The sequence below is a fragment of the Squalius cephalus genome, assembly GCF_949319135.1.
Source record: "Squalius cephalus genome assembly, chromosome: 22".
Lineage (NCBI taxonomy): Eukaryota > Metazoa > Chordata > Actinopteri > Cypriniformes > Leuciscidae > Squalius > Squalius cephalus.
In genome coordinates, this window is record NC_137143.1 from 6,787,529 (window position 1) to 6,815,391 (window position 27,863).

The 27,863-nt window shown below is 36.2% G+C and overlaps 1 protein-coding gene across 2 annotated transcripts in view; it reads left to right on the forward strand.

Annotated features, from left to right (window-relative positions):
- The first annotated feature begins 1,471 nt into the window (after nt 1–1,471).
- The window catches only part of arid3a (AT-rich interactive domain 3A), a 33,663-nt gene continuing 7,271 nt past the window's right edge, over nt 1,472–27,863 (forward strand). For both annotated transcript variants that reach the window (XR_013819631.1, XM_079856447.1), the window contains exons 1-5: nt 1,472–1,803; nt 15,476–15,975; nt 17,000–17,282; nt 26,864–26,936; nt 27,518–27,701. Coding sequence is in view for 1 of the 2 variants with exons in the window: in XM_079856447.1 (XP_079712573.1) it covers nt 15,665–15,975; nt 17,000–17,282; nt 26,864–26,936; nt 27,518–27,701 (851 nt within the window). In the remaining variant the exon portion in view is untranslated. The remainder of the gene's footprint in view (nt 1,804–15,475; nt 15,976–16,999; nt 17,283–26,863; nt 26,937–27,517; nt 27,702–27,863) is intronic.

Here is a 27,863-nt window from a genome sequence, read left to right on the forward strand (position 1 = left end):
ACATGCAGGCACACTTTTCAATAAATAAAAACTAGCAAAGCATTTCACAAAAATTACAAAAAAGTAGACATACTGTTCATAATCATGTGTTATATACTATATACAGTATACACACACAGTGTGTGTGTGTGTGTGTATACTGTATTTAATATATGTGACCCTGGATCACAAAACCAGTCATAAGTCGCACGGGTATATTTGTGGCAATAGCCAACAATACATTGTATGGGTCAAAATTATAAATTTTTCTTTTATGCCGAAAATCATTAGGATATTAAGTAAAGATCATGTTCCATGAAGAAGTTTTATAAATTTCCTACCGTAAATATATAAAACATTTATTTTTGTGAGTGAATGCAGCACAATCGCGAACATAAATGTAGAACTTTTAAGTAGATTTTCTCAATGTTTAGATTTTTTTGCACCCTCAGATTCCAGATGTTCAAATAGTTGTATCTCGGCCAAATAGTGTCCTATCCTAACAAACCATACATCAATGGAAAGCTTATTTATTCAGTTTTCAGATGATGTATACTTCTCAATTTAAAAAAAAATTCAAAAAATTGACCCATGTGACTGGTTTTGTAGTCCAGGGTCACATATAACATATGCTATATTCATTATGAACAGTATGTCTATTGTTTTGTCATTTTTGTGAAATGTTTTTATTTGATAAAAAAAAAGTGTGCCTGCATGCCACGGTTTGATATCTTGTAATGCAAGTTACAACATGGCTAGGTTGGTTAAGTGTCCAAATATTTCTGGAGGCCACTTTATTGAATTGACTCCAGTGTCCAGAAAATGCAATATTCGTTCTGTCCAGTAGGTGGAAACAATATACTGTGCAGTGCAAAAGTTTCTGCGCTTTAATCTGAGACGTGCATGTATCAGTTCTCAGAAATGGCCTGTAGTTTACTTGATACACATGACATTTCTATCACTTGATCAGATCATTTCAGATAATAGGCCTACCCTAAATTAAATATACATGTGTATTTTATCTGACTTTGGTGCATTTTTAAGCTGATTATTACACATAAGAAATATTGAGTGTTTATGAATACTTAATGCGTAAATATTCATTATGCTTTTCATTCGTTCATAATAGTATTTTGGTCTTGGCAACCGTGTAGGTTATTTATCAAGGATTGTCGCGGATACAGTGTAGTAGTCTATATGTTTGCATGAGAACTCCAGCAGCAGATAGACATTATTGGTGCCTGCGAGAAAAGGGAAGGGCCCCTGGCAGGGAACGTCGCCAAATGTTTAGATAGCGCCATATAGCGTACATATATGTGTGTATTTATACACATATATACACCTCACACAGAGGAAGACGGACGGGGGTTTAAAGACTCTGCTTTTCTAAGTGGGTCTCGGACATCAACACAAATATATCACCAGGCCCAAACAAATCTTTGGCGCAAAGGTCATTTAGTGTTGAGTCATTTGTAGATGTTTCCTATAGAGTGGGGGAAGGCAGCCCCATTGATTCAGAGGTTTGGAATTTGCATCTGATTGCTGTTTGTCAACCAATGGTTTGACTCTCCGACCGCGGGGCACCGCCTCAGATTAGACGCACATATGATGTTCCTGCCAAATTAACCTCTATATCGAAATCAAACGAGGAAGAGAGAGGTGATTTAGAAAGAGCACAATCCATATTGATTATATACGCTCTCGTGTGTTCGTGACTGTCATTAAATATTGACGAAGAGAGCGTCGCGAGCGTGTTGTTTTTACGGGCAAATCAGGAATGTTCCTTCCGCTTCCCAAGAAAAAAACTAAACGGAAGTTAAACTGGTAAGTGAAGTGTCTTTTTTCCTCTCATCACACATCCACATTTTCCTGTTTGTGTTGGCTATATGGGAAATACAGTACATCTCTGGCATATAATCACACTTAATGACGTTTAATGAGTTTTATTTTTTTGTCTTTTGTTGTTTAAAGCTCATCTGATGATGTGTTTGTTTGATAGTAATGAGAGTAGAGTTGGTTATAGTGTATGTTACTGCCATCCGAATAAACACACGAAACAAACAGTAAGTGCCACCAGACAAGACACGAGATTTATACGTGCAAATGAGTGTAAATCCCCGGGTTTGTATTTATTTATTTACTATTTCTTACTATTTATAACTTCTTGGATGCAGTTTTGATGAGGAAAGTAATGGTTTTAATGATTTTTTTTAATTTATTTTTTTATCTGAGTCGATTATCTGTGATCTTGTGGATGTGTAAGTTGTATATTGATATTTTTTTTAAATTAAAATGTGAAAACAAATAGTTTTATAAACAGAATTGGTTCATATGCTCTGAACAATATTGAACAATATTATACAAGACAAACATTAATTGTCTATTGTTCATTTTTAAGTGCCTGATAATTGAAAATATTATTCTTTATTTGTATTTCTGCTTTAATGTTGACACAATAATAAACAAAATCATCAGACTAGTAATTAGAAACCATAATATTCATTGTGAATTATTTGTTGTTATAATAAGTAATAACAATGATTAGTATTAATCCCCTTCTATTCCATTCTAAAGTTATTTTACATTCTAAATGTGTTTTTTAAGGTTATGTCTAAATGTTAAATATAAAATGTTACTCTTTGCTCACTTCAGAATTATGTGTCTTTAAGGTTGAATAATTATGCAATAACAATAAATGACAAAAGGAAATGCTAGAGCACACAGTAGTAAAATAGTTGGCTGTTTTTAGAGACCCATCAACTTTAGCCATTTATCAATAGAACTGATAGTAAATAATTTATATAAGAAAAAGTGTCTGTAATATATGTAAAGAATATTGAACCAGTTGTTGTTTATCTCTTACTTATTTATGAAATATAATTTATATTGGATCATATTTAACCTACTTAGGCTATATATGTTCACTTTTTATAATATGTGTGAGATATGATTTGTATCTGAATTGTGCATTATCTCAGTATCCAATAATGGATTTAGGTCTGTCATTGTTTTTTTTTTTTTTTTTTTTTTGTTTTTTTTGTTGTTTATTGCATAAACACGCAAAGTTCTAGATCCCTAAATATCTATTACTCCCAAGAGTAAACAAAACCTTTTTAAATAGCCTTGTTGGAAATGTGGGTTAAGACTGATTTGATTTCTTTCTGTCCATTTCTAATAAGCTCTTTAAATCTGCACAGAGCAGATTTCTTCAGCCTTAATTAGATTTCTGTTCCACATAAACAGAAAAGCCCATTTGCGTGTGTAGACTACACATGGCTTCATCACACACTGTACTGAAACTCTACACGCACTTGTGCACAGTCCGATTTTTTTTTATTTTTTATATATATATATATTTGCAACAGCAGCTGAAAAAGATATTTAATTCGTTATCCACTTATACTAATCTTGATATAGGTGATTTAGAGGGAATATATTTTATCGAAGTCAATAGTCATTTGTAAAAATTAACAACTCCAATGCACAATGTTTACATTTTATATCAATTTCTATAATTAATCTTGGACGAAAAAAAATAGTTCCTTGTACATCAGTACACTAGTTGACTCCAATGAAACCACAGAGAATTTGATTATGGACTGATAAATGAGAAGTGTGCCAATATTTGGGCACTCAAAAGTGCAACAGAAGTGAAAGTGCATGTTACAGTCAGTTGTTTGTATGTTGTTTGTGGCATTGCATTTCAATCTTTGGACAAATTGGAAAACTTTTCAATATTAAAAGGGGGTGTTTTTATCTCATACACTGTTATACATGTTTTATATATATATACATTTCCTTTGGAATAACTAATATTGTTAGTATGCTGGCGGGTGCTTTTAGGCACTATTAAAAATCTCATGTATTGGTTTGAGAGAGTGGATTAGTTTTAGATGTGTAAGATGTGTTCAGTGGTATACTAGCTGAGGCTATAGAGATGGTATTGTCTCAAACTTGTTCACAGGAAGTGAGTTTCACAATGAAGATGAATGTCTCGTGCATTTCTAATAATGTGGTTCCGTTTTCTCTGTGCCAGTCAGCCAGACGACGTGATTCTACATTAGCAAACATAACCCATCCTGTGGCTACATAGAGACAGTTGTAATAACGTAAAGAGTCTATTTGTCTTCATATTTGCATGACACACATAAGGGTATATTTTGTAAAGATGACAGTAAAACAAACAGAAGGGACGGCACCAGGAGAGGAACTTGTTAGTCGTTTGGCGCCGTTTCGCACGACATGTTGGACATTTCACGAGACAATTCTATATTTTGTTCTAATTCCTTATCACACCTTTCTTCAGCGTTACGTTTATATCCAAGTACAACAAATAATAAATCTTATCATCAGTCACTATTGTGTGCACTGCATACATATTCTATGTATCTCGGGGTGTTGGTTACCTGCATATGTGATGTTTTGTAAGTCCTTTTAAGTAAGTCCTTTGGTTGTTTGTATGTGAAATAATTGGGTGTGAACTGATAAGATGAGGTACACACAGGAATGAGGCCCTGCATCCTGTCACACTTGTGATCACAATGAAGCAACCATATCAGCCATCTTATATGCAGGTTTTCAGGTTGCAAACTCTGCTCTGAGCTGGCCAAACTGGTTTCAGCTTAGCGTGTTACTAGGTAGTGTTGAGAGGGATCAGATATCTAGTGTCGCAGCTCAAGGAAGGAACTGCTCTGTTTTTAGATTAATCCATATGCGTGTCTCGGTGTGCCATTTTAGCACAGGGCTGTTGGGCAACACTTTACACAAGTGAAACAGAAAGCACCCTTGAAACAAAAATGCTATACAGACAAACAGTGAGGTAAGAAAACAAGTTGGCATTATATGCGTCACATACTTTGTGTGCTACAAATCCCCCTTTTTGGAACTTTGTGTGCTGCATTCATAGTAGGGCTGGACCCGAATATTCGAATATTCGTTCGGTGGGTTGGTATTCGATTTGAAAATTTGACATTCGAATATTCGTTGTTGTTTTTTTGCACACCTGGGATCCCCCGCGAAACTGTTCTCATTCGCGCTTGAATAAGGCCGGCGACACGACACTGGCTGCGTGGTGTGTCCGTTTTTATTTCGGCTCCCATGTTAACAGGTTGGAGTTTGCACACTGCCTGCGTGAGACACGCGTCTCAGGCGCGGCTCGAGCCACGCGGAAACCGCGTGCATGTTAGAAATAGAACCGACGCCAGTGTTCCAGCAACGGGAGTGTTCTCTGGCTAGAGCGCAGAACAGCGGAGTTTGTATGGACAGAAGTGTATGCCTGAGCTTGTGTTTTGGGTTAAGCTGCGTTGCTTTGACATTGTGGAAAATAGAATAATAGAAACAAAATGTTTTAGCCTTTTTACCCGTTATTATTATTAATCTAAATTAATCTAGTTTTTAATTTAACTTAATTTTGTTTTTCTTTATTTAAATTTCATTTTTTCTTTATTTAAATTTCGTTTTTCTTTATTTAAATTTCGTTTTTCTTTATTTAAATCTACCCTTTACTGTGTCAGTAATTTGTTAGACAGAAAAATATTAGATTACCTTATTAAAAGTATTGCTTAAGTTAACAGACCTGTGTGTATGCGTGTGTTTTAGCACTAGTGCGGTGTCTGTTCTCGGAGCATATAAGCCCTGGCCGCTCACGCTGTTCTGTAGTTTACTAAAAGTTAATTAATTCTGAATGTGTCGCGTCTTGCATGTCCATCTATATTGCACCAAATGCGACACTGCACTCACTTGTGAAGTCGATTGGATGAACGGTTCTCGAAATAGTCAAAATACAAACGGACATACAGACGCATAGAGATTCCTGACTTTATTAGAGAGAAGAATATGTTCAGCCCCCTCTCTCCGAAGCTTCGAATATTCGATGTTCATTACTACCGAAGCTTCGAAGCTCAAAAAATGGTATTCGGATCAGCCCTAATTCATAGACACACACTGCCTTAAATCTATTAGATGTGCCTATAAAAAGACAGAGTTCATTGCTTTTGAAAACCATTCTGAGTGTTGGGAGGAGGTTGTGTGGACTCAGTTGAGTGGCTTGGCTTGGGTTCAAACTGTGCCTTTGCCAAAAGCCACATATTAAAACGTTTCTGTGGTGCACTGCTGTTCACCTCAAGCACCTGCCAAAAAAGTGATGATTTCACTGTTTGGGAGTGTGCCATAAGGGAATCCCAGCCAGCTGATCTTCGGTTTTTCCTTTCTGCAGAGAAACTCGGGAGCAATGTTTGGAGAGACGTTCTGTATCTGCAACAGAAACTGCATCATTCGACCCTGTGGTCTGCAGCGTTTTTGGCCATTGTCAAATTTGGTTAACAAACAATTCTACTGTATTAATGCTGGCAGTTTGCCATCATAGTTGCACACAAACAAAATCAACTGACTTGATTTGCTGAATTACAGCATTAATCATGCTTACTCTTTAGTCATTAACTGAAAAGACTGGATTTGTTTAGGTTATAATACAAAGCAAAACACATACCCTACTCACAACATAGTCCTTATGAAACTACCAACTGACTCGTTCTGCCAGTTTATTTCCATCAGGTCTTTTCAGGCAGAAACTTTACAGGCTAATACTGATGGAAAATTGGCAGTTCTAACCTACCCCCACTTCCTCCTGAATACTAAATCATGCACATGCAAATGCATGTTTGCTAGTAAAAGTTGAAAATTGACAGTATTGTGCTATTGTATACAAAGCTGTCTTTCTCTCTGAGCTCTGTTATTGATGGGGGGGGGGAGAGATATCAGATTCACATGAAGATTCTGGAATGAAAAGATGACAATTTACCAAAATGCAGCTTTAGACCCGAGCAGGGTTGTTGTACGGTGATTTCAGTCACGGCTAGCAAAAGAATGATAGTAATATAATGAGATGCACTTTAATGATACATTAATGATAGATTTGCGTTTTTATTTTAATCTAATATTGTAAAAAAAAATAATTATCTTATAAATAGCATTATAACTTATATAAATGTATAAATAAAATAACATTTAAAAATGTAATTGTTTTAAATATGAATATAAATATAAAAAATATAAATGTGTCTATACCATTTCTTCTAATTAAATGTTATACATTTATATGTTTTTACACTTGGAGCTCCTACATACTCAAATTGACATAAAATGTAATATAAAATTGTAATATTATTTATTCCTCATTATTGTTCCTAAAAGCCTATAGCCTCATTTTCGTAATATTCTTTTTCATATTTTTTCTATTATATCGGTCCACTATCTAAAAAAAATATGGAACACATTCATTCCAATGTGGTAGCTAGTTTTGTCACACAATACCCAAATTTCAGTAGTCTGTAGTACAAATACCAGTACAATTTCATAGTTCTCTGTACCAACTTCGGTACCATAGCAAAAACTATTGTAACACTTTTATTTTTATTAATCTATTTGAAAATAAAATTACACAGTTCACTTATGTATTAAGTAAACAATACATTAGAACATTAGCATGTATCCTTCAAATGTTGTTCAATTAAGTAAACATTGCATTCAAAAGATCAAATTAAAAGTTGTAATAAAGTAAAAAAAAACAAAGAAACACACAAATCCACTGACCTTTTTTTTTTTTTTGTCCTGTCCGTCGCTATGGTTATGATCACAATGTTAACCCCCTGAGGTCGGCTATCGCGCCGGCGCGATAGGCTCGTTTTTTTTCGTATGAGTGCAAAAAAAAAAAAAAAAAAAAATCTTAATTTTTATCTTATATGCTTGTGTTATACATCAATCGATCCTGTTTAGTGTGTATTTTTTTTGTGTATGCTCATAATAAAAACAAAGTGTTGTGCTTTTCGCCAAATAAAGAAAAATAAACATGATGCGAGTTCTGCCTACTCTCCGTCAGTGAAGTCAATTCTGAAACGCGTCCGAAAATGAACTGTAACTCAGCGAATACTCAGTCAAACAGGCATACAGTCACACAGGCATGAAGCTTGAATTATCTTCTTTCAAATGAAGTAATTTTTATAAAAAACAAATATTCACAGTTTATATAATAAGTATGTAAAGAGAGAGATGTCAGTCGTTCTCATCTCAGCTAATTAAGTTTTAATGTGACTCCGCCTACGGAGACCGCGCTATTCAAACGCAAATGTGAGGCGATCCATACAAACCTGTGAAACGCCCACATCCGCTGGATAAGGCCGGTGAAACACTGGATGCGTGGCGTAAGCGTCTCAGCTGCGTGGCGTGTCCGTTTTTATTTCGGCTCCCATCCATGTTAACAGTTTAGAGTTTGCATACTGCCTGTGTGAGACGCGCGTCTCAGGCGCGGCACGAGCCGCGTGGAAAACGCGTGCATTCTAGAAATAGAACCGACGCCTATTTTTCACGCGACATGCAAGCGTCTTGGAAGCGTTTCCATGCAAAATTGAATAGGAAAATCTGTTTATTTGTCATTTTGACACGAATACATATTAATAAATGTCCTTTTGATGTTTAAAAGTGTCTAGGTTTTGACATAAATGCAAATATAAATGTAATTTTACAAAATATGATTAATTTTCAAATACTGCTGTATTGAATGAACAGCTTTTAGCAAACTCTATTGCTATACTGAGATGAGGAATATATACTGTATGTGTTTTGTCAAAAATAAAGTCATCAACTAACTAATGAATCCTTTACTTTGAAATACGTATGATAAAATGTATACTTTAGTTTTGAAAGACGTTGACTAGTTTTGAAAAGATTATAAAGTATGTATGTGCATGCATATATATATGTGTGTGTGTATATATGAAGAGTTCAGATGCAAAAGCCTCTAAATGCCATCTGAAATTTTCTCCTAGAATGATCATTTTTATGAAGCTTGTATATTTAAGTTAGCTATAGGTGACACGTCACCTGAATGAATGGCTCATTAAGTATGCAGGGACGTAGTCTCACCAGGTGTGAACTACTACATATGCATGATGCTGTTGGAGCGTTTACGCCCCATCCGCATATTGGCTTTCCAAACTAAAAGTGTTTCACAAAACTAAAATCAATGTATCGTTTTTTTGTGGATGATTAGGCAGGATGATTTTCATATCATTTTGAAGAAAAAACACTAGGCGATGAAATCCATTAGTCAAAAGTCTTATTGCCACATATTTAGTATGTGTTTTGTGGCCTTATTTCAGAAACTTTAGTTTTTAGTTTTTTCAATAACCACGCATAAACATTATTCTCTCAAAAATGCAGACATGTACATTCTTGTTGCTCACATATTATGGTAGCCCTGTTTGTGCTAAATAGTGTGTAATTTTTTTTTGCCATTAATATGTTTATAAGCAACTGAAAAAAGCACAAATGTCAGGGCATGTCAGAACATCTCAAGGACCCCAAAAACACCCCAGACCCCAGAGGGTTAAACAATTTTAACAATTTTTAGATTCAGTCCTTAATATACAATTCGTGATCGCCTCAGTTCATCTCATTATTCATCATGTTCTGCAACGCCAGAGTCAAAAGCAGAGGACAACGTGTGTGCATTTACTGATAGATTATGATATCTGTGTAGTTCTTTGTCATAAATGCAGTTTACATAATATGATGCGGGAGCAATTCAAGACGGTTTCCCATCCAGTGTAAAATCTGGGATTTTTATTTATTTATTATGAAATTCCTTTCATTTAAATAGACGTTGTGACTTTTCCTACTCTAGCTATACTTCATTCTGTGGAATAAAATGGCTAAGATTTGTCATAATATTAATTTTATAATAAATCCAAAAGCAAAACACATGAGCTAATGAGTGGTCCTCTGCAGCCATCTACTGGTTATATTGGTAATTTTATGTAATTTCCATGTTAAGTGTTATTGTTTTCCACCAGAAATCCTCCACTAAATTATAGCACATTTATCTCCATGAATGAAAATGATAAATGTATTTTTAAAGTTAATTTTACTGCACAAATGCAGAGTTAAAAAAATAATATTTAAAATATTACGTTGAAAAAAAATATAAAAACATATTGCCAATCGATACAATTACAGTAATAAAAAGTTTGTCTATATTCTTAATTTTAATTCAGTATTCAGGGATGGACTTGATAGGTAGTGAACCTACTGTATTGCTTATGGCTTGCCTACCCTAGTATACAAACAATATATTATATTTTTAAATCATACCCGAATTGCCCCTGCTTAGCAGCATGAAAAACTTTTATTCAAGTGTTGCCTTGCTTGAGGTAATGCTCTCAGGAATACCAAATGTACCCTTCTTTATGTTTTCTACATCAGCAGAGTGCATTTGCTATATATGTGTTTTCCAGACTTCCTCTTGCTGTGTTGAGTGACACATGTTTTCAGTTCTTTGTATTTACTATGTTGTCAAATTGGGTTTCTTGCATCATATCGGCGGATTCGGCGCCTTTGAGGCTGTACATTTAAGGTATGTTATGTTACATCCTGTTCTTGAAGAGAAAAAGTTGTTGAAGACGTTGTTTTTAGACAATTTGCGCGTTCACTATTAAACATCATGACAATTTATTGCTTTTGGATCCCATCACTTTAGCCCATTGCTTTTATATTCACTCATATTTGCTTATGTTTTTTTAACCAATAATTTTTAGGAGTACTAATGCTTTGGTACCTAACATGTCCTTATTTTATAAGGAAAAAAGTTATCCTCTTCGTTTTTCTGTTGTGTGTCAAGTCTTCTCAATGGCACAATATCCTCAAGAATACAGGGCCAAAAATGTGAAATCATGTGCACTTCTGTTCTCTTACTGTTCTGAGGAAGGAAATCTCATGTATATGGAGGCCCACGCTTTCGCCCTCAGATTTGCCCACAGCCCTTACACACGCCATCGCCATGGGAACCGCTGAAGAGATGGTAACGAGGTTACATGATTGGCTCACCTTCCCTGAAACATTGAAAATACCATTTCAAGAGACATCAAACTGATGCTTGAGGTTCAAGCCCAGGATCTCTTGCTGTAATTTTATGTAAAGGGTTTTTCCATTGCCAAAAAAAGAAAACACACTTTAATTACATCTTTCCCTTTATGAAACCCCATAATTTTATGTAGGCTAAATATTTAGAACATTTTAGGGTTTTAGATAAGTAGGTTGTTGGGGTTTAAAAACTAATTTGTTCATTAATTAAAAAAATAGGTACTATTTTGTATTTTTAGGTAGTCACATCCACATGGTTGATTAACTGAAATGTTTACTCTCCCATATGTCAAGTCAATCTACAGTCAGTTCCTGTTTTATGCTGTAGTGAATTAAGTTTCCAACTTTATATTGTGTAAATATGTTCATTTGTTACAGCATAGATGTGTGCATGTCAGTTTTTATAATAATGCCATATATTTTGGGATTATATTGGTCACCCTGCAGTCTAATTTTGTTTTTATCATCAGTCATTTAAAAGTGAACCCTATCGATCAACCACTGCAGAAAATGTTTATTCTCCTTTGACAATGGTGTTGGTAGATTTTGGAACTGGTCAAGTCAAGTCATCTTCATTTATATAGCGCTTTTAGCAATGTAGATTGTTTCAAAGCAGCTTTACAGAGATAAACGTATAATTTAAGGTAACAGAGATTGTTTTGTCTTTATAGCGGTTCTTGAATAAAGATATTTTCCATCTAAAGTTAGTTTTGATTGATTCGCTTCCGTCGCAACGATCATTTGTTATTAAATTAGGGGCCGCTAAGACGACACCATTCTCTCTACACAGACTTTAAACGTGAACCTGTGAGAAACGCTGATGGCGGTCACATGCGCATTAAGATTTGGTTGGTTCTATAGTTATGTGCGTTTGAATATATGTGCGCAGGTTTGTAATTCCCTACAAACCAAGCCTAAACAAAGTACTGGTCTTTCCTCATAAATTTTGATACAGAATTTTATTTTATTTTGTCACTTCGGGGTAGGTACGCGAAAGGAATTTACCCGACGACAACGCTTTATCTCTAGAGTGGTAAAGGGATCCTCCATAGGGAGAGACTGGTACAGGTTATCAGCCAAAATGAGCTATTGTCACCTGAGCTTATATGTTGATCTAGGCAAGACATTTTTAAAAAGTGAGAAGAGTTGTCAGAATAAACTATTTGTAAGATAAATCATAAAACAATCAAAGATTTTCATCTGTGTAAATAAATGTCCTATCTACTTGGGTATTGAGCTTCACCCATTGGGAATCATTGAATGATCTATGATGCACACAAAAAAATCCCCTTTAAGATTCCACTATAGGCATTTAGAAAGCACAGAGATTTGTGTGTGCTTTTCTTCATTTAATGCAGTGCGACAACTGATCAGTCATAACCAGATTGATTTGTGTGATCAACAGGTGCCTCGTTCTCAGTACACATGAGAAATTTTAAATGTTTACACTGGTGATGTGAAATTACGTACTAGTGTTGGTGTTGGTGAGTAGTGTTGGTTTCTGTGTTCTGTTTCTTAAAAACCAAATTGATACATATTCATATTAAACCTAGATGGTTAGTTTGTTAAAATGGTAAACAGTTATTTGGTTATTGGTTAAGTGACATCAACTTACAAGGACATTCATTTCAGAGGAAACCGTATTACATTTTGTTTAGAAAGGAAATGGAATCCATTTCACATTATGAGAAACTTGTAGCTTGACAAGTGGCAGTTCACAAAACTGATCTGATGTTTCTAATAATCCTGAGATCTCAATGCTAGAGTAAAGAATGTCACCAGACCAGAACATCTCGGTTTCATTTCCATTACTTTGCAATGCACGTATAGAACAGACTGAGTTAGTCTATGCAGGTATTAGAGATACTAAAGTTTCATCCTTTTAAACTCATTTATCTGTATCTGTTTGAAGAACCTTTTACTCTGTTACATGCCTAAAAGAAAAAACATTAATCATTATTCTCTGTCCATCTTCATCATGACTTATCTATTTCTTACTCCTAGCTGACTAGAATATGATATCATATTGAATGTATGGTGTAAATGCATGGATTTCAGACCCCTATGGTGAATCTGGATGTTGGCCAACTTGACACTCATTATCAGTGGAATTAGACCCTTAGTGCTGCCTTTATCTCCACTGTGTTTGCTCAGACTTCACAATCGCCAGCGCCCAACATCCATTTCTGTGGGTTAACCCATACACTCCCAGAGTCCTTCAAAATCCTGTCCGTCTGAATTCTCTCCCCTTTACTCAGTTTTTTTTAAGGGTGCCTGTGCCTGATTCAGTTTTTCTTAATCATGAAAATAAGTTAAAGGAATAGTTCACCCAAATATAAAAACTCATCAATTACTCACCCTCGAGTTGTTCCAAACTCCATTAGACTTTCATTCATCTTCAAAACACAAATGGAGAAATGTTAAAGGGGTGGTTGATTATGATTTGGCTTTTCTAACTTTAGTTAGTGTGTAATGTTGCTGTTTGAGCATAAACAACATCTGCAAAGTTACAACGCTCAAAGTTCAAAGTAAAGGAAGATATTTAATTTTACAGAAATTGCTTTTTAAGGACTACAACAAACGGCTGGTAGAAACTACAATGAGCTTCTTCCTGGGTTAGTGATATCACTAACCCCAATATTTACATAAACCCCGCCCTCGGGAACACTATTTATAGATTATAAGACAGAATATGCTAATCAATGACTAGAAGATAACTACACATAAGCTTCATAAATTCATCAACTAACCATTCAGAAATGTTGTGTACATGTCACTTCTTCTTGAGTCTCTCCATCTTTCTGACTCCGGTTTGAACATAAAAGGCTGAAAGTTTTAGAAATTTTCAGTGCATGTCTGTGTGAGATAAAAGGACACAAGCTGTTGAAGCTCCGCCCCCTGTGCTGGGAGCAGCAGCTCATTTGCATTTAAAGGGACACACACAAAACGAGGCGTTTTTGCTTACCCTCAAAAAGTGACAACTTTAACATGCTATATAAAAATATCTGTGGGGTATAATGCTCTTTTCAACAAGATATAAAATAAGTCTCTGATGTCCCCAGAGTGTGTATGTGAAGTTTTAGCTCAAAATACCCCACAGATATTTTTATATAGCATGTTAAAGTTGTCACTTTTTGAGGGTAAGTGACAAGACCTTCAAGACCAGCCATTTCTGTCCCTCCATTGGGACAAGTTCATAAGTGCATAAATGTTTTTTGTTTTTTTTTTTCAATCAAGCGGTTTTACTAAATGCAGAGGCACTTTATATGATGGGCCGAATTAACTTAGGCTTTTATTCACATATAAACAATGGTCAACGGAAGCTCAACCGTACTTGTTTGGCGTACAAGAACAAACCTCATTGGTTCTTGCGGAAGCTCAAACCTGCTTGCGTGACCCGCAATATGGACAAGACAAAAGAAAAGGGATTTGAGATGTTTTAAGAAACAAAGTTTGAGGGTATATAAAATGAATGGACTAAACAAAATTTTAGACACATTTTAAATTTAACGTCCAGCATCAAGGGACTAAGTTGATGTCATACTCCCATTTTACACAGAGCGCCGTAACGTGACAAAACTCAAACACTCCCAATATAATCAACGAAGCCTCACATGGCATGTTAACACTGTCATGATGATTTTTTTTTTATGAAGTGCAGTGAATCGACTAAGGTGTGGTTATGATTGATGACAAATAGTGAAATGCAAATGTGAGGAGAAAGATGATTTCCTTATAGGACAAGATAAATTAGACCGAAAATGATTGTGAATAGGCTGTGTGCTTCATAGTCCCTTCTTGTGTCATGTCCTGTTAGTAAAAGTCTGAAGACGGTATTTCTGATTTACACTTGTTACACCGTTAGACTTGGTAAGTTTATTTGATTTCCACTTCAAATGCTCCATGGTCATTGTATTAGTTCAAAATTCTGATTCAGCTATTTGTTTTTTTGTAATCACTCAAATATTCACTAAAATGAGTGTGCAATTTTCATGTAAAAAGTTTTAAATATTGCTCTTAATTACTATTGTTAGTGATATTATGTTATGTTAGTGATATTATTGCAGTTATAGTCTTAATTTGTAAAAAAAAAAAACAGTGAGGAGAATGTGTAATTTTACTGAGTAATCATTTACACATTCTCATATTGTTTAAGTATTACTTTTATTCTTCAGTGGAACACAGAAGTTGTTTATTTTTTTTAATCTCCAGTGAATGAGGACTGAGGATTCAAAAAAGAAGATTAACCTTTTATAAATGTAACTCAAACGACAAATTGCACTAGCCTATATTTTAACTCTGCGAGGAACAGTCTGAAATTTACGTCATTATGTCATTACTTCTTACTACTTGAATGGATATCAAAAATTCTAGTGTATAAAGACTAGCTGATGTGTGGCTTCAGAAGTCTTTGAATATTCTGCATTGTGCATTGTTCCACTTATCAAATGAATAAATAAAAAAAATGTGCCATGTTGTTTTTCCCAGAGCAAAGACATAAATATTGTTATATATCAAAAATTGTCAAAAGTCTAAAAAAGGTTTTTTAAATATATAATTTTTCTGTTATTTTCTCTCTCAGGTAGGCCCCTGTGTGTGGGGGATCATCTTCCCCTCAGCTGTCTGCAGGTGTCTGTCGAGTAGAAGACCAACACTTCCTGTTTTCTGAAGCCCTGCCTCTGGATCAAGTTATAAAAAGTGGTCCCGTCTGTTTTCGGGTGTGGGGGGAAGTGAAGGGGCCAGAATCCCTGCTTGTCCTGTTTCTCAGGCAATGAAGCTGCAGGCGGTGATGGAGAACCTGCACAGACAGCAGAGAGCCAAACTGCTGATGGAGCAGGCGGGGCAATCACGCAGCCCCGCCCCCATGGGGGAGGAGCTTAAAGCAATCTCTGCCTCTGACACAGAGCAGGCGCAGATGGCAGCGCTAGCAGCGATGCGCGCAGTAGCAGCTGGACTTCAGATGGCCGACAGCCCCATGTCTGAACACAGCAGTGGAGGAGATGTAGATGATGAAGAGGAGGAGGAAGAGGAAGGGGAGGAGCAATACAAAGATATGATGGGGTCTGAAGAGGAAGAGCAGATGTAAGTGGGCAGTCACATGCAAATGAATGCAAGTGAGTTTTTGGCTGCTGTTTGAGCTGGTTGTTTACATTACATACACTACCAATCAAAAGTTTAATAATAATGTAAAAAAAAAAGTTTATGGTTTTTAAATAAGTATTTTATGCTCAACAAGGGTGTATTTATTTGATCAAAATGTAGTAAAAACATTAATATTGTGAATTATTACAATTTAAAAGAACTATTTTAATGTAATTTATTCCTGTGATGCAATGCTGAATTTTCAGCATCATTACACCAGTCTTCAGTGTCACATGATCCTTCAGAAATCATTCTAATATGGTGATTTGCTGCTCAAGCAACATTTCTTGCTTTTATTAATGCTTTTTTAAAAAAGAAAAAAAGAATCAAGAATGATTTCTGAATGAAATCGTGTGACACTGAAGACAATGAGTAATGATGCTGAAAATTCAGATTTGCATCACAGGAATAACTTGCATGTGAAAATATATTACAATAAAAAAACTTGTTTAAATTAAATTGTTATAATATTTCACAATTAACTGTTTTTACTGTATTTTTTATCAATTAGATCCCCCCCTGGTTGAGCATAAGAGACTTCTTTCAAAAACATAACTTGAATTATTCCAAACATTTGACCAATAGTGTTTGTCGGGTCGAGGGAAAATACTTCAAATCTATTCTGAATTCTAAAACGTGGTTTTAGTCAGATTTCTAACTACATGTGAAATGTTGCATTTACAAACTCGATCCAAACTATGTGTTTTATCTATTCACCCCACAGCTAAAAAGAAATTGGACAAACATCCCTCATATCTTCAGACAATGTACAAATCTACTTTGCACCTACTGTATATTTAATGTGTAGCTCTCTGTAAATTATTTTCTCACAGAAATTTTGATGTAGTGCATTTGGAGAACATTGAACCCATAGCAATGTTTCATTAAATGAATGAGTTGCCTGAATTTATAACCATCTCTCATGTGTTGCCTCTTTAACATTTCACCATCTAATGTGTTTCAGAAAACAGAAATGGGATGAAGATGACTTTGAGGGTGAGATGGAGGAAGACTATGATGACGATCTTGGTGACGAAGGGCTGCCGTCGGGCCGTGAGGCTGTCACTCCAGGCAGAGGCATCCTCCTCTTACCCCATCGCCATTTACACCCTCACTCCCAGCTGCTAAAGGCTCGGCCTGCTTCTGAAACCGAACCGCGAGTATTGACTCACTCCGCTCATTCATCCCATGGGCCACTCCATGGGCAGGACCACGCCGACTGGACCTATGAAGAGCAGTTCAGACAGGTGGGTACTGAAACAGGTCTTGCCACAATGATGTTAGTTGTTAGCTAAATAAACACTGCTCGCACACCTGGACGGTTGCAGGTGTGTAGGATAAATGTAGTGTAAATAAAAGTATTTGTTGCGTTCGCTGTTCTAATGTGCAAATATTTATCTGGAATGGAAACATATCATGTTAAAAACATGCTTTGAAATGCCAATGCTCTAGTCTTCTTCAGGGAAGTTTGTTAAAGTAAAACAGTTTATCAAATAAATATTTGCTAGCAACGACGTCCTTGAGGAAATAACGTGACTAATTTATCCAAAAGACCTCACTGAAGCTGCAAAGTTTTATGCTGAGTGTGAGATTTTGTGATCTTAAGTTATGAAATCAGAACTCCTGAACTAAGCAATATACAGCCAGAGATATTGAGTAAATCTGACCTTCACGCACCAAAATACTTGCATTTTTAATCATGTCTGTGTGCTTTTTACACAACTAATCACAAACTAGATGTGTTCATTACAAGACTGTAGCTACTGATATTCATTCTCTCAAAAAGCCACTTTGTTGAAAGTTATTTTATTACATGCTTTTGTTCTTGCCATTTGTTAAACCTGAACCATGTATCAAAGAGTCACACACATTATCTGTCTCATAGATTAGCTGTGGTTTAGCCCGTAAGTGCAGGCTGTGGCATATGATGTCAAATTGTGACCTAAAAATGAAGTAGGTTCAAGACATAGGCTAATTACTGATTATCTCAGAACATAAAGGCAAACGCTGGATCATGCAGAATCTCACGCATCATATTTGTGGTTTGTCAAAATGAACTTTGAACGTTGAAGGACTCGCCCTTTAAATTAGTTCCTACAAACAAGAAAAGTTCTGTTACTCCGTGATTTAAGCCAATAAAGAGCCTTCATCCGGAGCAGCTGTCAATGACAATGACTCCTATTAGTCAGCCACATGTTACACACTGCAAGCCATATTAAAAAATGCTCTTGAAACCATTTAATGTTGTTTTTAAATCATGCTAAGCCATCCCTGGTATATTTGCGATCAGATTGGAGATAGTGTCTTTTATTGAAACATTGTCTCAATTAAAGGGTTAGTTTAAAATTAAAAAAAAAAAAAAAATCTGTCATTAATTACTACATTCATGTCATTCCCAACACGCAAGACATTCGTTCATCTTGGGGACACAAATTAAGATCTTTTTAATGAAATCTAAGAGATCTCTGTCCCTCCATTGACACCCTACGCAACTACCACTTTCAAGCCCCAGAAAGGTAGTAAAGACATCATAAAAATAATCCATGTGACTAGTTTAACCTCAGTTTTATGAAGCAATGCGAGTGTTTTGTTTCCCCCCCATAATTTACCACTTCATTTACAAAATAATTCATCTCAGACGCGCATTCACACAACAGCATTGACATGAGGGTGAGTAATCAGTGACAGAATTTTCACTTTTGGGTGAATTATCCCTTTAAGTCATAGCCAGTCCCTTTTGATCCTGGCCCACTTTGCCTCCTATCCACTCTCCTCTATACTATCTAATAAAGTAAAAAAAAAAAAAAAAAAAAAACGGCTTTAAAAAACTAATTTGTCACTCGGATTTGTCACTAAGTTTAATTTGATTATTATTTATTGTGATTTCCTTTCTGGTGATGTGTATTAAACAGCTGCCATATATGTTCATGGTTTCATGCCTGATTTATGGAACTGAAAGGAGTCATGCAGTAGCTCTATTGTGAATATGTACCATGCCGTAGCAATAATGCTTTCCCATAATGACTGTTTTATACACTCACCATTTGCTCCAAAAGTGCTGTCACTGTTTGTACCCTTCTTAAGGGAATTTTTAAACACAGATTTCCGGTTAAGGAGCAGTGCAGGGTTTTTTTTTTTATGCTCATGTTTGATTTGGACATTTTGTACCCTTCTTGAGAACAAGGTCATGTGATTTGTGTATGCTGGCCATGTGATGTGCTGAGTGAAGCGTTTGCAGGTGTTTACAACTGTTGGTTGGCGGGCGACAGAAATGCTATCGGGGTTTTAGCATTCAGTTCGAAGCTTGATCTTCATATCAAGTCGTTGCCAGAAAACGTGGGCAGTGAATATTGTGGGCAGTTGCATAATCAAGACGAGCAGGACTCTCTGTACGTTGAGATGTTACACAATGATTGGGTGGCATTTGAATGGTTGTATAATGCATACTTTACACCCCCGCCCCCATTCTGAATATGAGAATGCTGAAACTGGATGATACACCCAGTTACAACAACACGCAAATGGTTTAATACATACTTGCCTGTTGCCTTACACTAGTTTGTTTGGAAACTGTAGTGTTTGAGCATGTGCTACAGTATGTGTGGAAAGGGTTAAGGCCTGTGGTTTATTTTAGGCAGGTGGGTGGGGGCAGTGAGGAATGTGCCTGAGGGAAAGTGATAATCTGGACCCTGTCAGAAAAAAAAAAAAGAGAAAAAAATCCGCCAATGTCTTTATCGGCCGTCACAGCTGGAACCTTTCCAAACTGAACTCTGGCACACTTTAACAAATAAAAACCATTACTCAAGTAAAAACTCACATCGAGCTACAAGTAAACCTGTCCTCTGGCATTGCACCGAGCATGTCAAAGGCTGACAGCTGGTCCCTCTCCTGAACCAGCTGGGACACGGACAAAATAAATGCAAAGCTTCTGTGTTTCCGATTATGTTTGATGCAGATATTAATTAATCGTGTTTTAAGGCATGCTGCCAAAGTCTCTAGCATAACTATCTGTGCCTGCCATTAAGTGACTTGAATAAAAAAAACAGATTTATTCGCTGGTATCAAAAATGACATGTCTTAATCATTTACACACTGATGATGGCTTTATTGCTGTTGTTTGCTGCCGGCCAAGATTGTGGTTTAAATTCATTGGGATTGTTGTGATTTGCCTTTTTTTTTATATTGTAAGGTTAAATTCATCCTCTTGTAAATAAGATGTAGTCACATGCTGGATCTTAAAAGTTTGATGCGGCTGATTTTTGTCCCTATGCAAATTTTCCTCTTGGTGCTGCCAGGTGCTCAGGTTTCATCTAAACCTCCAAGAGACGTTTCTTTTTAACTAAATCGTCTGAGCTGAAGTCATAGAGGAGTGTATATCTATATGTACCCACGGTCTAGGTGGTTTTATGCAAAATGGTGGCTCTTCCTGATAACTGCGCTCACGGTGCCAAACATTTATTTAATATTGCTTTTAGCCTTTTCAGGATGTAGCCATTTGTATTACTTGAACTACATTTGCAATGCACTGTATATATGTTTTTAAAACAAACAGCTCGGAAGCTAAATTCTGATTGGTCGACATGGCTGAAGGCGTTATTGTGACCTGTGACCGTGCTTTCTATATTATTGTGGCCAGTTGCTACAGTACTTGGCAACCCTAAACGGTCTACAGTTGATCGGATTTCAAAGTGAGTGTCACAGATTTTGTGATAGCCACTTACTACATTAATTATTTTATTCTAAATATACGTAATATAGTTGCATGGACTAATTTCAAATGTGTGATTCACATGATCAGTCATACTGAAGAGATCAGACTGTAATTTTCACCCATAAATAAATTCTGTCATTTGCTCGCCCTTATGCCATTCCAAACCTTTTGAAGAATGTTTTCGATACCCTTGACAAAAAAAGCACTTCGATATTTCTCAAAATATCTTATTTTATGTTCAACAGAGGTAAGTCACACGAGTTTGGAATGACATGAGGGCAAGTAAATGATGATACATCTAATTCATAATACTATACTACTGTATCTGGTTAATTTTGTTTTCTGTGGTTTTAGGTGATAACTGGCTTTCCCACACAAATGTATTTGAGGATTTACTTTTAGTTTACGTTGCCATAAACCAACTGGATGCATTGTTATTCTATAATAAGAGACTACCATGATATCATATATGAAGGTAAAATATTTAGTATTTTGTAGCTCTATAAAATGTTACACTTCCTCTCGCACAAACTTCCTGAGAAAAGGAGAAGTATACTTTGATGTCTGCTATAAACGTGAACAGCAGGGCAAATGGAGCCCAGATGAACAGTAAAGAAAAGAGCTCTTTAAAAATTCATCACACCCTTCACAGGCAGTTGCCATTTAGTGGTTTTAACATTAAACATTGATTTGCTCACTGCAAACTGAAGGGGGGTGACCATTAAAGGCACAAAGCTGTGTGGAGCTTGGAATCTTTATACATCTTTTTATATGGTTTTAGTCACTGGTTTGATCCATTGTTTTCTCAATATATCCCACTAGCTTTCACAAATTTCATGGGTTTTTTTTATTTTATTTTTTTTATTTACATGCGTTTTTGCTAATTACTCTTGGTATTGTCAATTTGTTGTTGTCGTACACTTACACGCTTGCTAATTGGTTTTGGTCTCCTTGCTTTGTTTTTATGTCAAACTGTTGTTAAATTGTAGTCTTGCTAATTACATTTGGAGTTTTCAATGTTTTTATCACTTGATTGACTGTCAAGGTTTCATAAACTCTTGCTAATTATGTCCTGTATTATCGCTTTGCTTTTATCGCTTGACCAGTTGTTGAATTGCTATAAACTCTTGCTAATTATGTTTGGTATCGGTGCTTTTTTTTTATTTAATTTTTTTTTTTTTTTTTTTGTATAGTTTTAGAATTGCAGTATGCTTGCTTTAAATATGTTTGGTATCACTTTTTGTAGTTCAAACCGTTATGTATATCTCCAGGTTCCACTCTTTGGTTAAACAAATGAACTTCTCACAGTTCCTGTTGTAAACATATCAGTGCTTCATTTGCTTAATTCCCAGATTTGCTTTCACCACTGACCTAATATCAGTCAGCCTTTTAATTATTCCTGTCTCGGAAAAGAAGTCATGAAAGGAATCTAGACAGTGAATAAATCATCTGATTAATGTAGACTTGACATCATATGTTCATATTCATTTCAGACAGACATCTCCCATAGGTATTCTACTATTCAAACAGCTTTAATTGCACAGACCACTTACTCATGTCCGAGCAGGAAAACGAGCACAGGAATTGCTGTTATGGAGAGTAGTTCATAGCTGGATATTGTCCAGGCATTGCTGCTGCTTCTGAGCTGATGTCAGACTGAGGGTTCTAGACGCTGGAATGTAAACAAAGATGGCCGAAAAGCTTAGGCTAGCACTTTTTTCCATTGCATCACACTTCTCTCTCAAGCTTTTTGTTAATCAATCTGAAATGTCTCTTGGCCTTAAAGGAAATTTCTTACATTTGATAAACTTTTTTTTTTTTTTTCTAATTCCACAGTGAATTGGGTTTTTTTTTTTTTCAGTACATGTGGTTTTAGGTGGTTCTAAATGTAGAAAAATGTGTACATTTATGAATCATGATCTCTGTGAAACCGTTCGCCCACGCAGATTTTATTTACAAATGTTTTTGTACGTACGGTTGGTGAATGAGGGTAGTTGGACAAATCTGGGATCAGAAGTCAAATGTTGAACTACTTTCTAATTGATGGCGATGAGCAGGCCATGTAAACTGGCAAACTACGAGACGGGAAGGTAACAGGATAAATTAAAGGAGCTGTTACAATACCGAATGTAATTGGTTCAGAGCAGATAGTTTCATCCCTTTTGCTCTCTTTATTTCTGTCTGAGCAGGCCTCTCAAATTTAAGTTAATTGTGTCATCTGTGTAGTTGTGTGTGTCATAATTGTGTCATCTGTGCATAATTCTATGCAACTTTTTTCTATTTCTGTGACTTCAGACATTAGAATTCCTTTTAATGATGACTCCTGGGTTCAATAAAAAGCTTGTGACAATACAATGTGGTGTATTAAACAGTTTCATTTAGTTAATAGTTGATAATGTTGCTTCTATCATTAAGATATTTCAGACATTCAGATTTTGAATGTCTTCATTATTAAATCAACTTAAAAGAAACAGTTAATATGATTGTTAAATAAAATGCTTCATTGTGGTGTATTAAAGTTAAATTTAGGTAGTGGTTGATAAAGTTGTTTTTTTTCTCAGTGTTTTTATACTATCTATTGAGTGTATTCGAAACTTTGAACTGACTTTCAGCCCACACAGATTTCAGTACGTGTTAAATTAAAAAAAAATTTGAATAATTTAGCCCGAATTCAGTTTCAGGTTTCTGAAATCAATTTCTCGTTCCCTGCAGGTGTTTCTGGTTAGGTGTGGTTTAACTAGGGACGTTGTGACCCTCTAGTTTCTCTCAGTAATACAGAAACCACAGTCTCCTTTGCCCTCAATGCAACCCCATCACTCAAATGAAGTAAGATTGAGGCGTCTGAGAACAGGCATCTTCATGAAATCGATACTGTTCTTTTGTGCTTTCATTGTTACCCTCCCCCACTTGGGCCTCGCTTATTTCCGGCCCATCCTCCCCATTGTCGTTTTGCCTGCCTCTTGAGGTGATTGGCAGGTGTGAAATGTTGCTGCGTTGTTTCGAGGCCAACAGCTCACGTGTCATCGAAATACAATGTCAGACCTTCTCAATGTCAATCCAAGGTATCCAATTTAGCATTCATTCACTCGCTCACTTCTGAATACCTTTTGAGAAGCTAAACTGTTTATTACATCTTTGTTACTTTTAACGTGATTGTTCGGTGCATTCCTGAATTCAAATAAGGACGCAAATGCTCGTTTGTGTTCTGTCGGTTAGGTTCTTCATTATGTTGGATGTTTATCTTTGCATAGCTCTGATGTCAGTCATTACTTCTATTTTACCACCAAGTTTGATGTAACATTTAGAGCCTAAAATTCATAGCCAACCGACTCTTTTATGGTACATTTCTCCACCCTGAATTTGAGGTACATTCCTCCACCCTGTATTTGAGGTACAGTCAGATGTCTCTGCTTCCACCCGCTTAAAACAGATAAACAGATGTGTTTCCATGGTGTGAGGGTGGGGGCTTAGGGTGTATCAGCAGAATTTGGGGCAAAAGGATCCTATAGCTCTATCCATTGGTGAGAGCTGAAGTCCCCTGAGGGGGAGATCTCAGAGCAAGAGTTAAAATATTAATGATTGGTTCCTGTTTACCTGCTGATTTACCTGCTTACTTTTTTAAGGAAGCTTGAATGAGTGGCCACAATACTAGATTTGAGTCACAATTCCAATAAAAAAAAAAATATATATATATATAATTTTTTTTTTCCCCCAAACTCGCAATCACAAGATGGAAACTGGAATCTTAGATGTCCCCAATTGACTGTGACATCATATAAAAAACAAAATGGCAATGGCTTCAACAAATAATTTTACATTATGATGTCACTTCATAATAGCCATGCAATTTATGATGTGCTTTCTTTGTTTCAATACTTTGCTAAAAGAAAAATCAATATATTTTTACACATAATGTCCTCAGACATAACAGAATATAGCTGTGAATTCGTCTTGTAATTATTATTTATGACAAGATATGAGTGTCGCATACTCTAAGTACTCTAATAGTATTTTCTCCATGGCTATACTGACTCACAAAATAACGACTCTTGTGAGCCAGTTTTTTTTTTAAAGAATCAATATGAAAGACACATTGTTGGTTAAAATTGGACTGGCTCATTCACTCTATGAATCACATTTTGTGATAATCATGTCATGATGAATCATAAGTCATTTTATTTTGTCAAAACTTGAAATGAATCAAGAGCAGTTACAGCTTTGTGAGTTCTTAAGGCCTTTGAGTCTTTTGAGACAAAACTGTTAAAGGGATAGTTCACCCAAAATTGAAAATTTTACCATTTATTACTCGCCCTCATGTCGATCCAAACCCGTAAAACTTTCGTTCATCTTTGTAACACAAATTAAGATCTTTTTGATGATCTGAGAGCTTTCTGTCCCTCCATTGACAGCCTAAGCAACTACCACTATCCCTTTAAGCATTACATAGAGCTATTCTTATAAAGACCTAGAATGGTATGGAGTGCTGGGCGGCTGGTTTTGTACAGACTGGCAGGTAAAAGGGACACGGAAGGTAAAATTATAGGTAATAAGGGTGCGTTCTGAGTACCCAACTGAAAATAGAGAAGAGGCAAGCCTTTTGAGAGATTTATTGTGTGGCACTCCTCAAAAACGCATATATCCTGTAATTAACCCTCTGCTGGACCCCAGCATTACCTTTACACTCAGATTCCCCCCCCCCCCCCCCCCCACACACACACACACAGTCCACTGATAGAAGACAGAGCTCTCTGTGCTGCTATAATGAGAGCTCAGGAACGGGTAAAGAAAGCGAGAAGGGAAGGAGAGGGAAAGAATGAGCAATTTAATGCTGCCCGTTGCTCAGCTACCATCACTGTTTTTCCGGCTGTGCATGATTAAATAGCGTGACCTTTTCCGGCTATTGATGTGGCTTCTGCTATCATAAAGATACTTCAGGCATTCACACATTTCTTTATAATATTGCTTTAATTTAAACCAAAGATCTGATTAAAATACCATTTTACATTACATTTTAATGTGTTCATTAATGAATCATAAAATTAACAATATTTGTTCAAAATAGTGTATAGGATCACTGCATACAGACAATGTTTTGGAAGGTTCTAGCTTGATACCTGCTAAATACTGCACCATATATACTGTCTGTATATTGAGATCAAAAATAAAATCATAAGAAAATGTATACTGTTCTGCACAATGTGCTTTGTTTACTGCTCGTTTTGGAAAGTATAGTTGGTCATAGAATGGTAGCATGCTGTTCCAAACATGGCCATGGTAACAGCTGTAATGGATAGATAGATGTCCTTTTATTTTTTTTGTGTAGTGTGTGTTACATACCTAGAGATTGGCATGGAGTACTTTCCATAAGATAATCTCTCAGTGCAAATCAAACCAGCTATTAGGCTAACTGAAATAAAACCATGCCAATCTCTAGGTATGGTGAAGGCTATGTGATGATGTGGGGCTATTTTAATTCCAGAGGCCAAGGGAACTTTATCAGGATGCATAGTATCCTGGATCCATGAAGTAACTGGCCTTTAAAAATAAAAATCGGCCTGCCTCTATGGGAATTTAACATAGGGGTGTCCAGACTTATGCACCCTGTATTTTAAGGAAGAACATTTATTTATTTACGATACATTATTCATTCTCAAAGAAAATTGGTGTCCTTAAAGGTTGGATTTTTCCTAATTTTTTTAATTAAGGCATTAAGTTCAATTTCCAAAAGATGATTTTTTTATTCCTCTTTTTAGTCAACTTTAGCATGGGTGTCTAAACTTATGCATAGCACTGTAAATAGAATAAAATTGCAGCAATAAAAAGAACAAGCTAGGTTAACTGATTACCTTATGTCCATAGATATCGGTATCAGTTCACACCGCAGTCAACATTTTCCTCCGTAAAGCGGAGGCAGTGAGACCTGTTCCTGTTTGTTCATGTGACGTCCGGCATAAAGCCTATTGCTAGCTAACCGTGCTGTTTAGCCATGACTTCAAAATATAGCTTGTGCTTTACTGCTTTAAATAATGCAATTCCTGATCAGGAAGTCAAGAGTGATGAGAACACATTTTCATACAATGTGCTTTTAACTTTTTTTGTCTGTTTTTCCTTATGCAGCTCTATGAACTGGACAGTGACCCAAAGAGGAAGGAGTTCCTGGACGATCTGTTCAGCTTTATGCAGAAGAGAGGTATGTGTAAAGTAAATCACCCTTTTCCTGCTCAGAAATATCTCCATTTGACATCTTATAGAGTCCTTTATCACCCAGACCTGTCCAAAGTCTGCCCCTTATGCACTCACATCAACACCCAGCTCATCTTTCACATCTCCACGGTGATGTTTATCTGTATTTATATCAAAGCACTGCAGTTTCCTCTGTTTGTATCATGCTGAACTTGGGCTGTGGTTCCCACATTCACATGTGTGATTATAAATGTGAGAGTGCTAACACATGTCCATGTCATGATCCGGCCTTGGAACTGTTGAAGCATGTGTTCCCATATACATTTACATAAACCCGCTCCACTGGCTTTGGAAAATGTTCTCCAACACCTGTTAAACCCTCTCCTGATTAATACATTAATGACCTGTGAGAGAATTTTATCAGCCATGTTTTTTTATAGCACAAATGTGTGTGTGTGACAACCTGCTGCCTAGGAAAAACGCTGACATTTTCCCAAATAAAGACTCATATGGGAGTGTCTTTCCTTTTTTATAGTGTATATTTTCAAACTGCTGTAACGCTCAACGCAGCTGTTTGTTTTTGTGCAGGGACCCCAGTGAACAGGATTCCCATCATGGCCAAGCAGGTGCTGGACCTCTACATGCTGTACCAACTGGTGACAGAGAAGGGGGGGCTGGTGGAGGTCATAAATAAAAAGTTGTGGAGGGAGATCACGAAGGGCCTGAACTTGCCGACCTCCATCACTAGCGCTGCCTTCACTCTCAGAACACAGTACGTACTCGCTGACACCTCCACTGCAGGAGAAATTATGTTTACTTGCACATGTACAGGCCTGGCATTTATATGGCCACTATTTAAAGGTACACTGTAACTTTTTTTGTTCGAAATTAACTATGAGTCAATACATCAATCCTTCTTCCAAAACATGTTCTT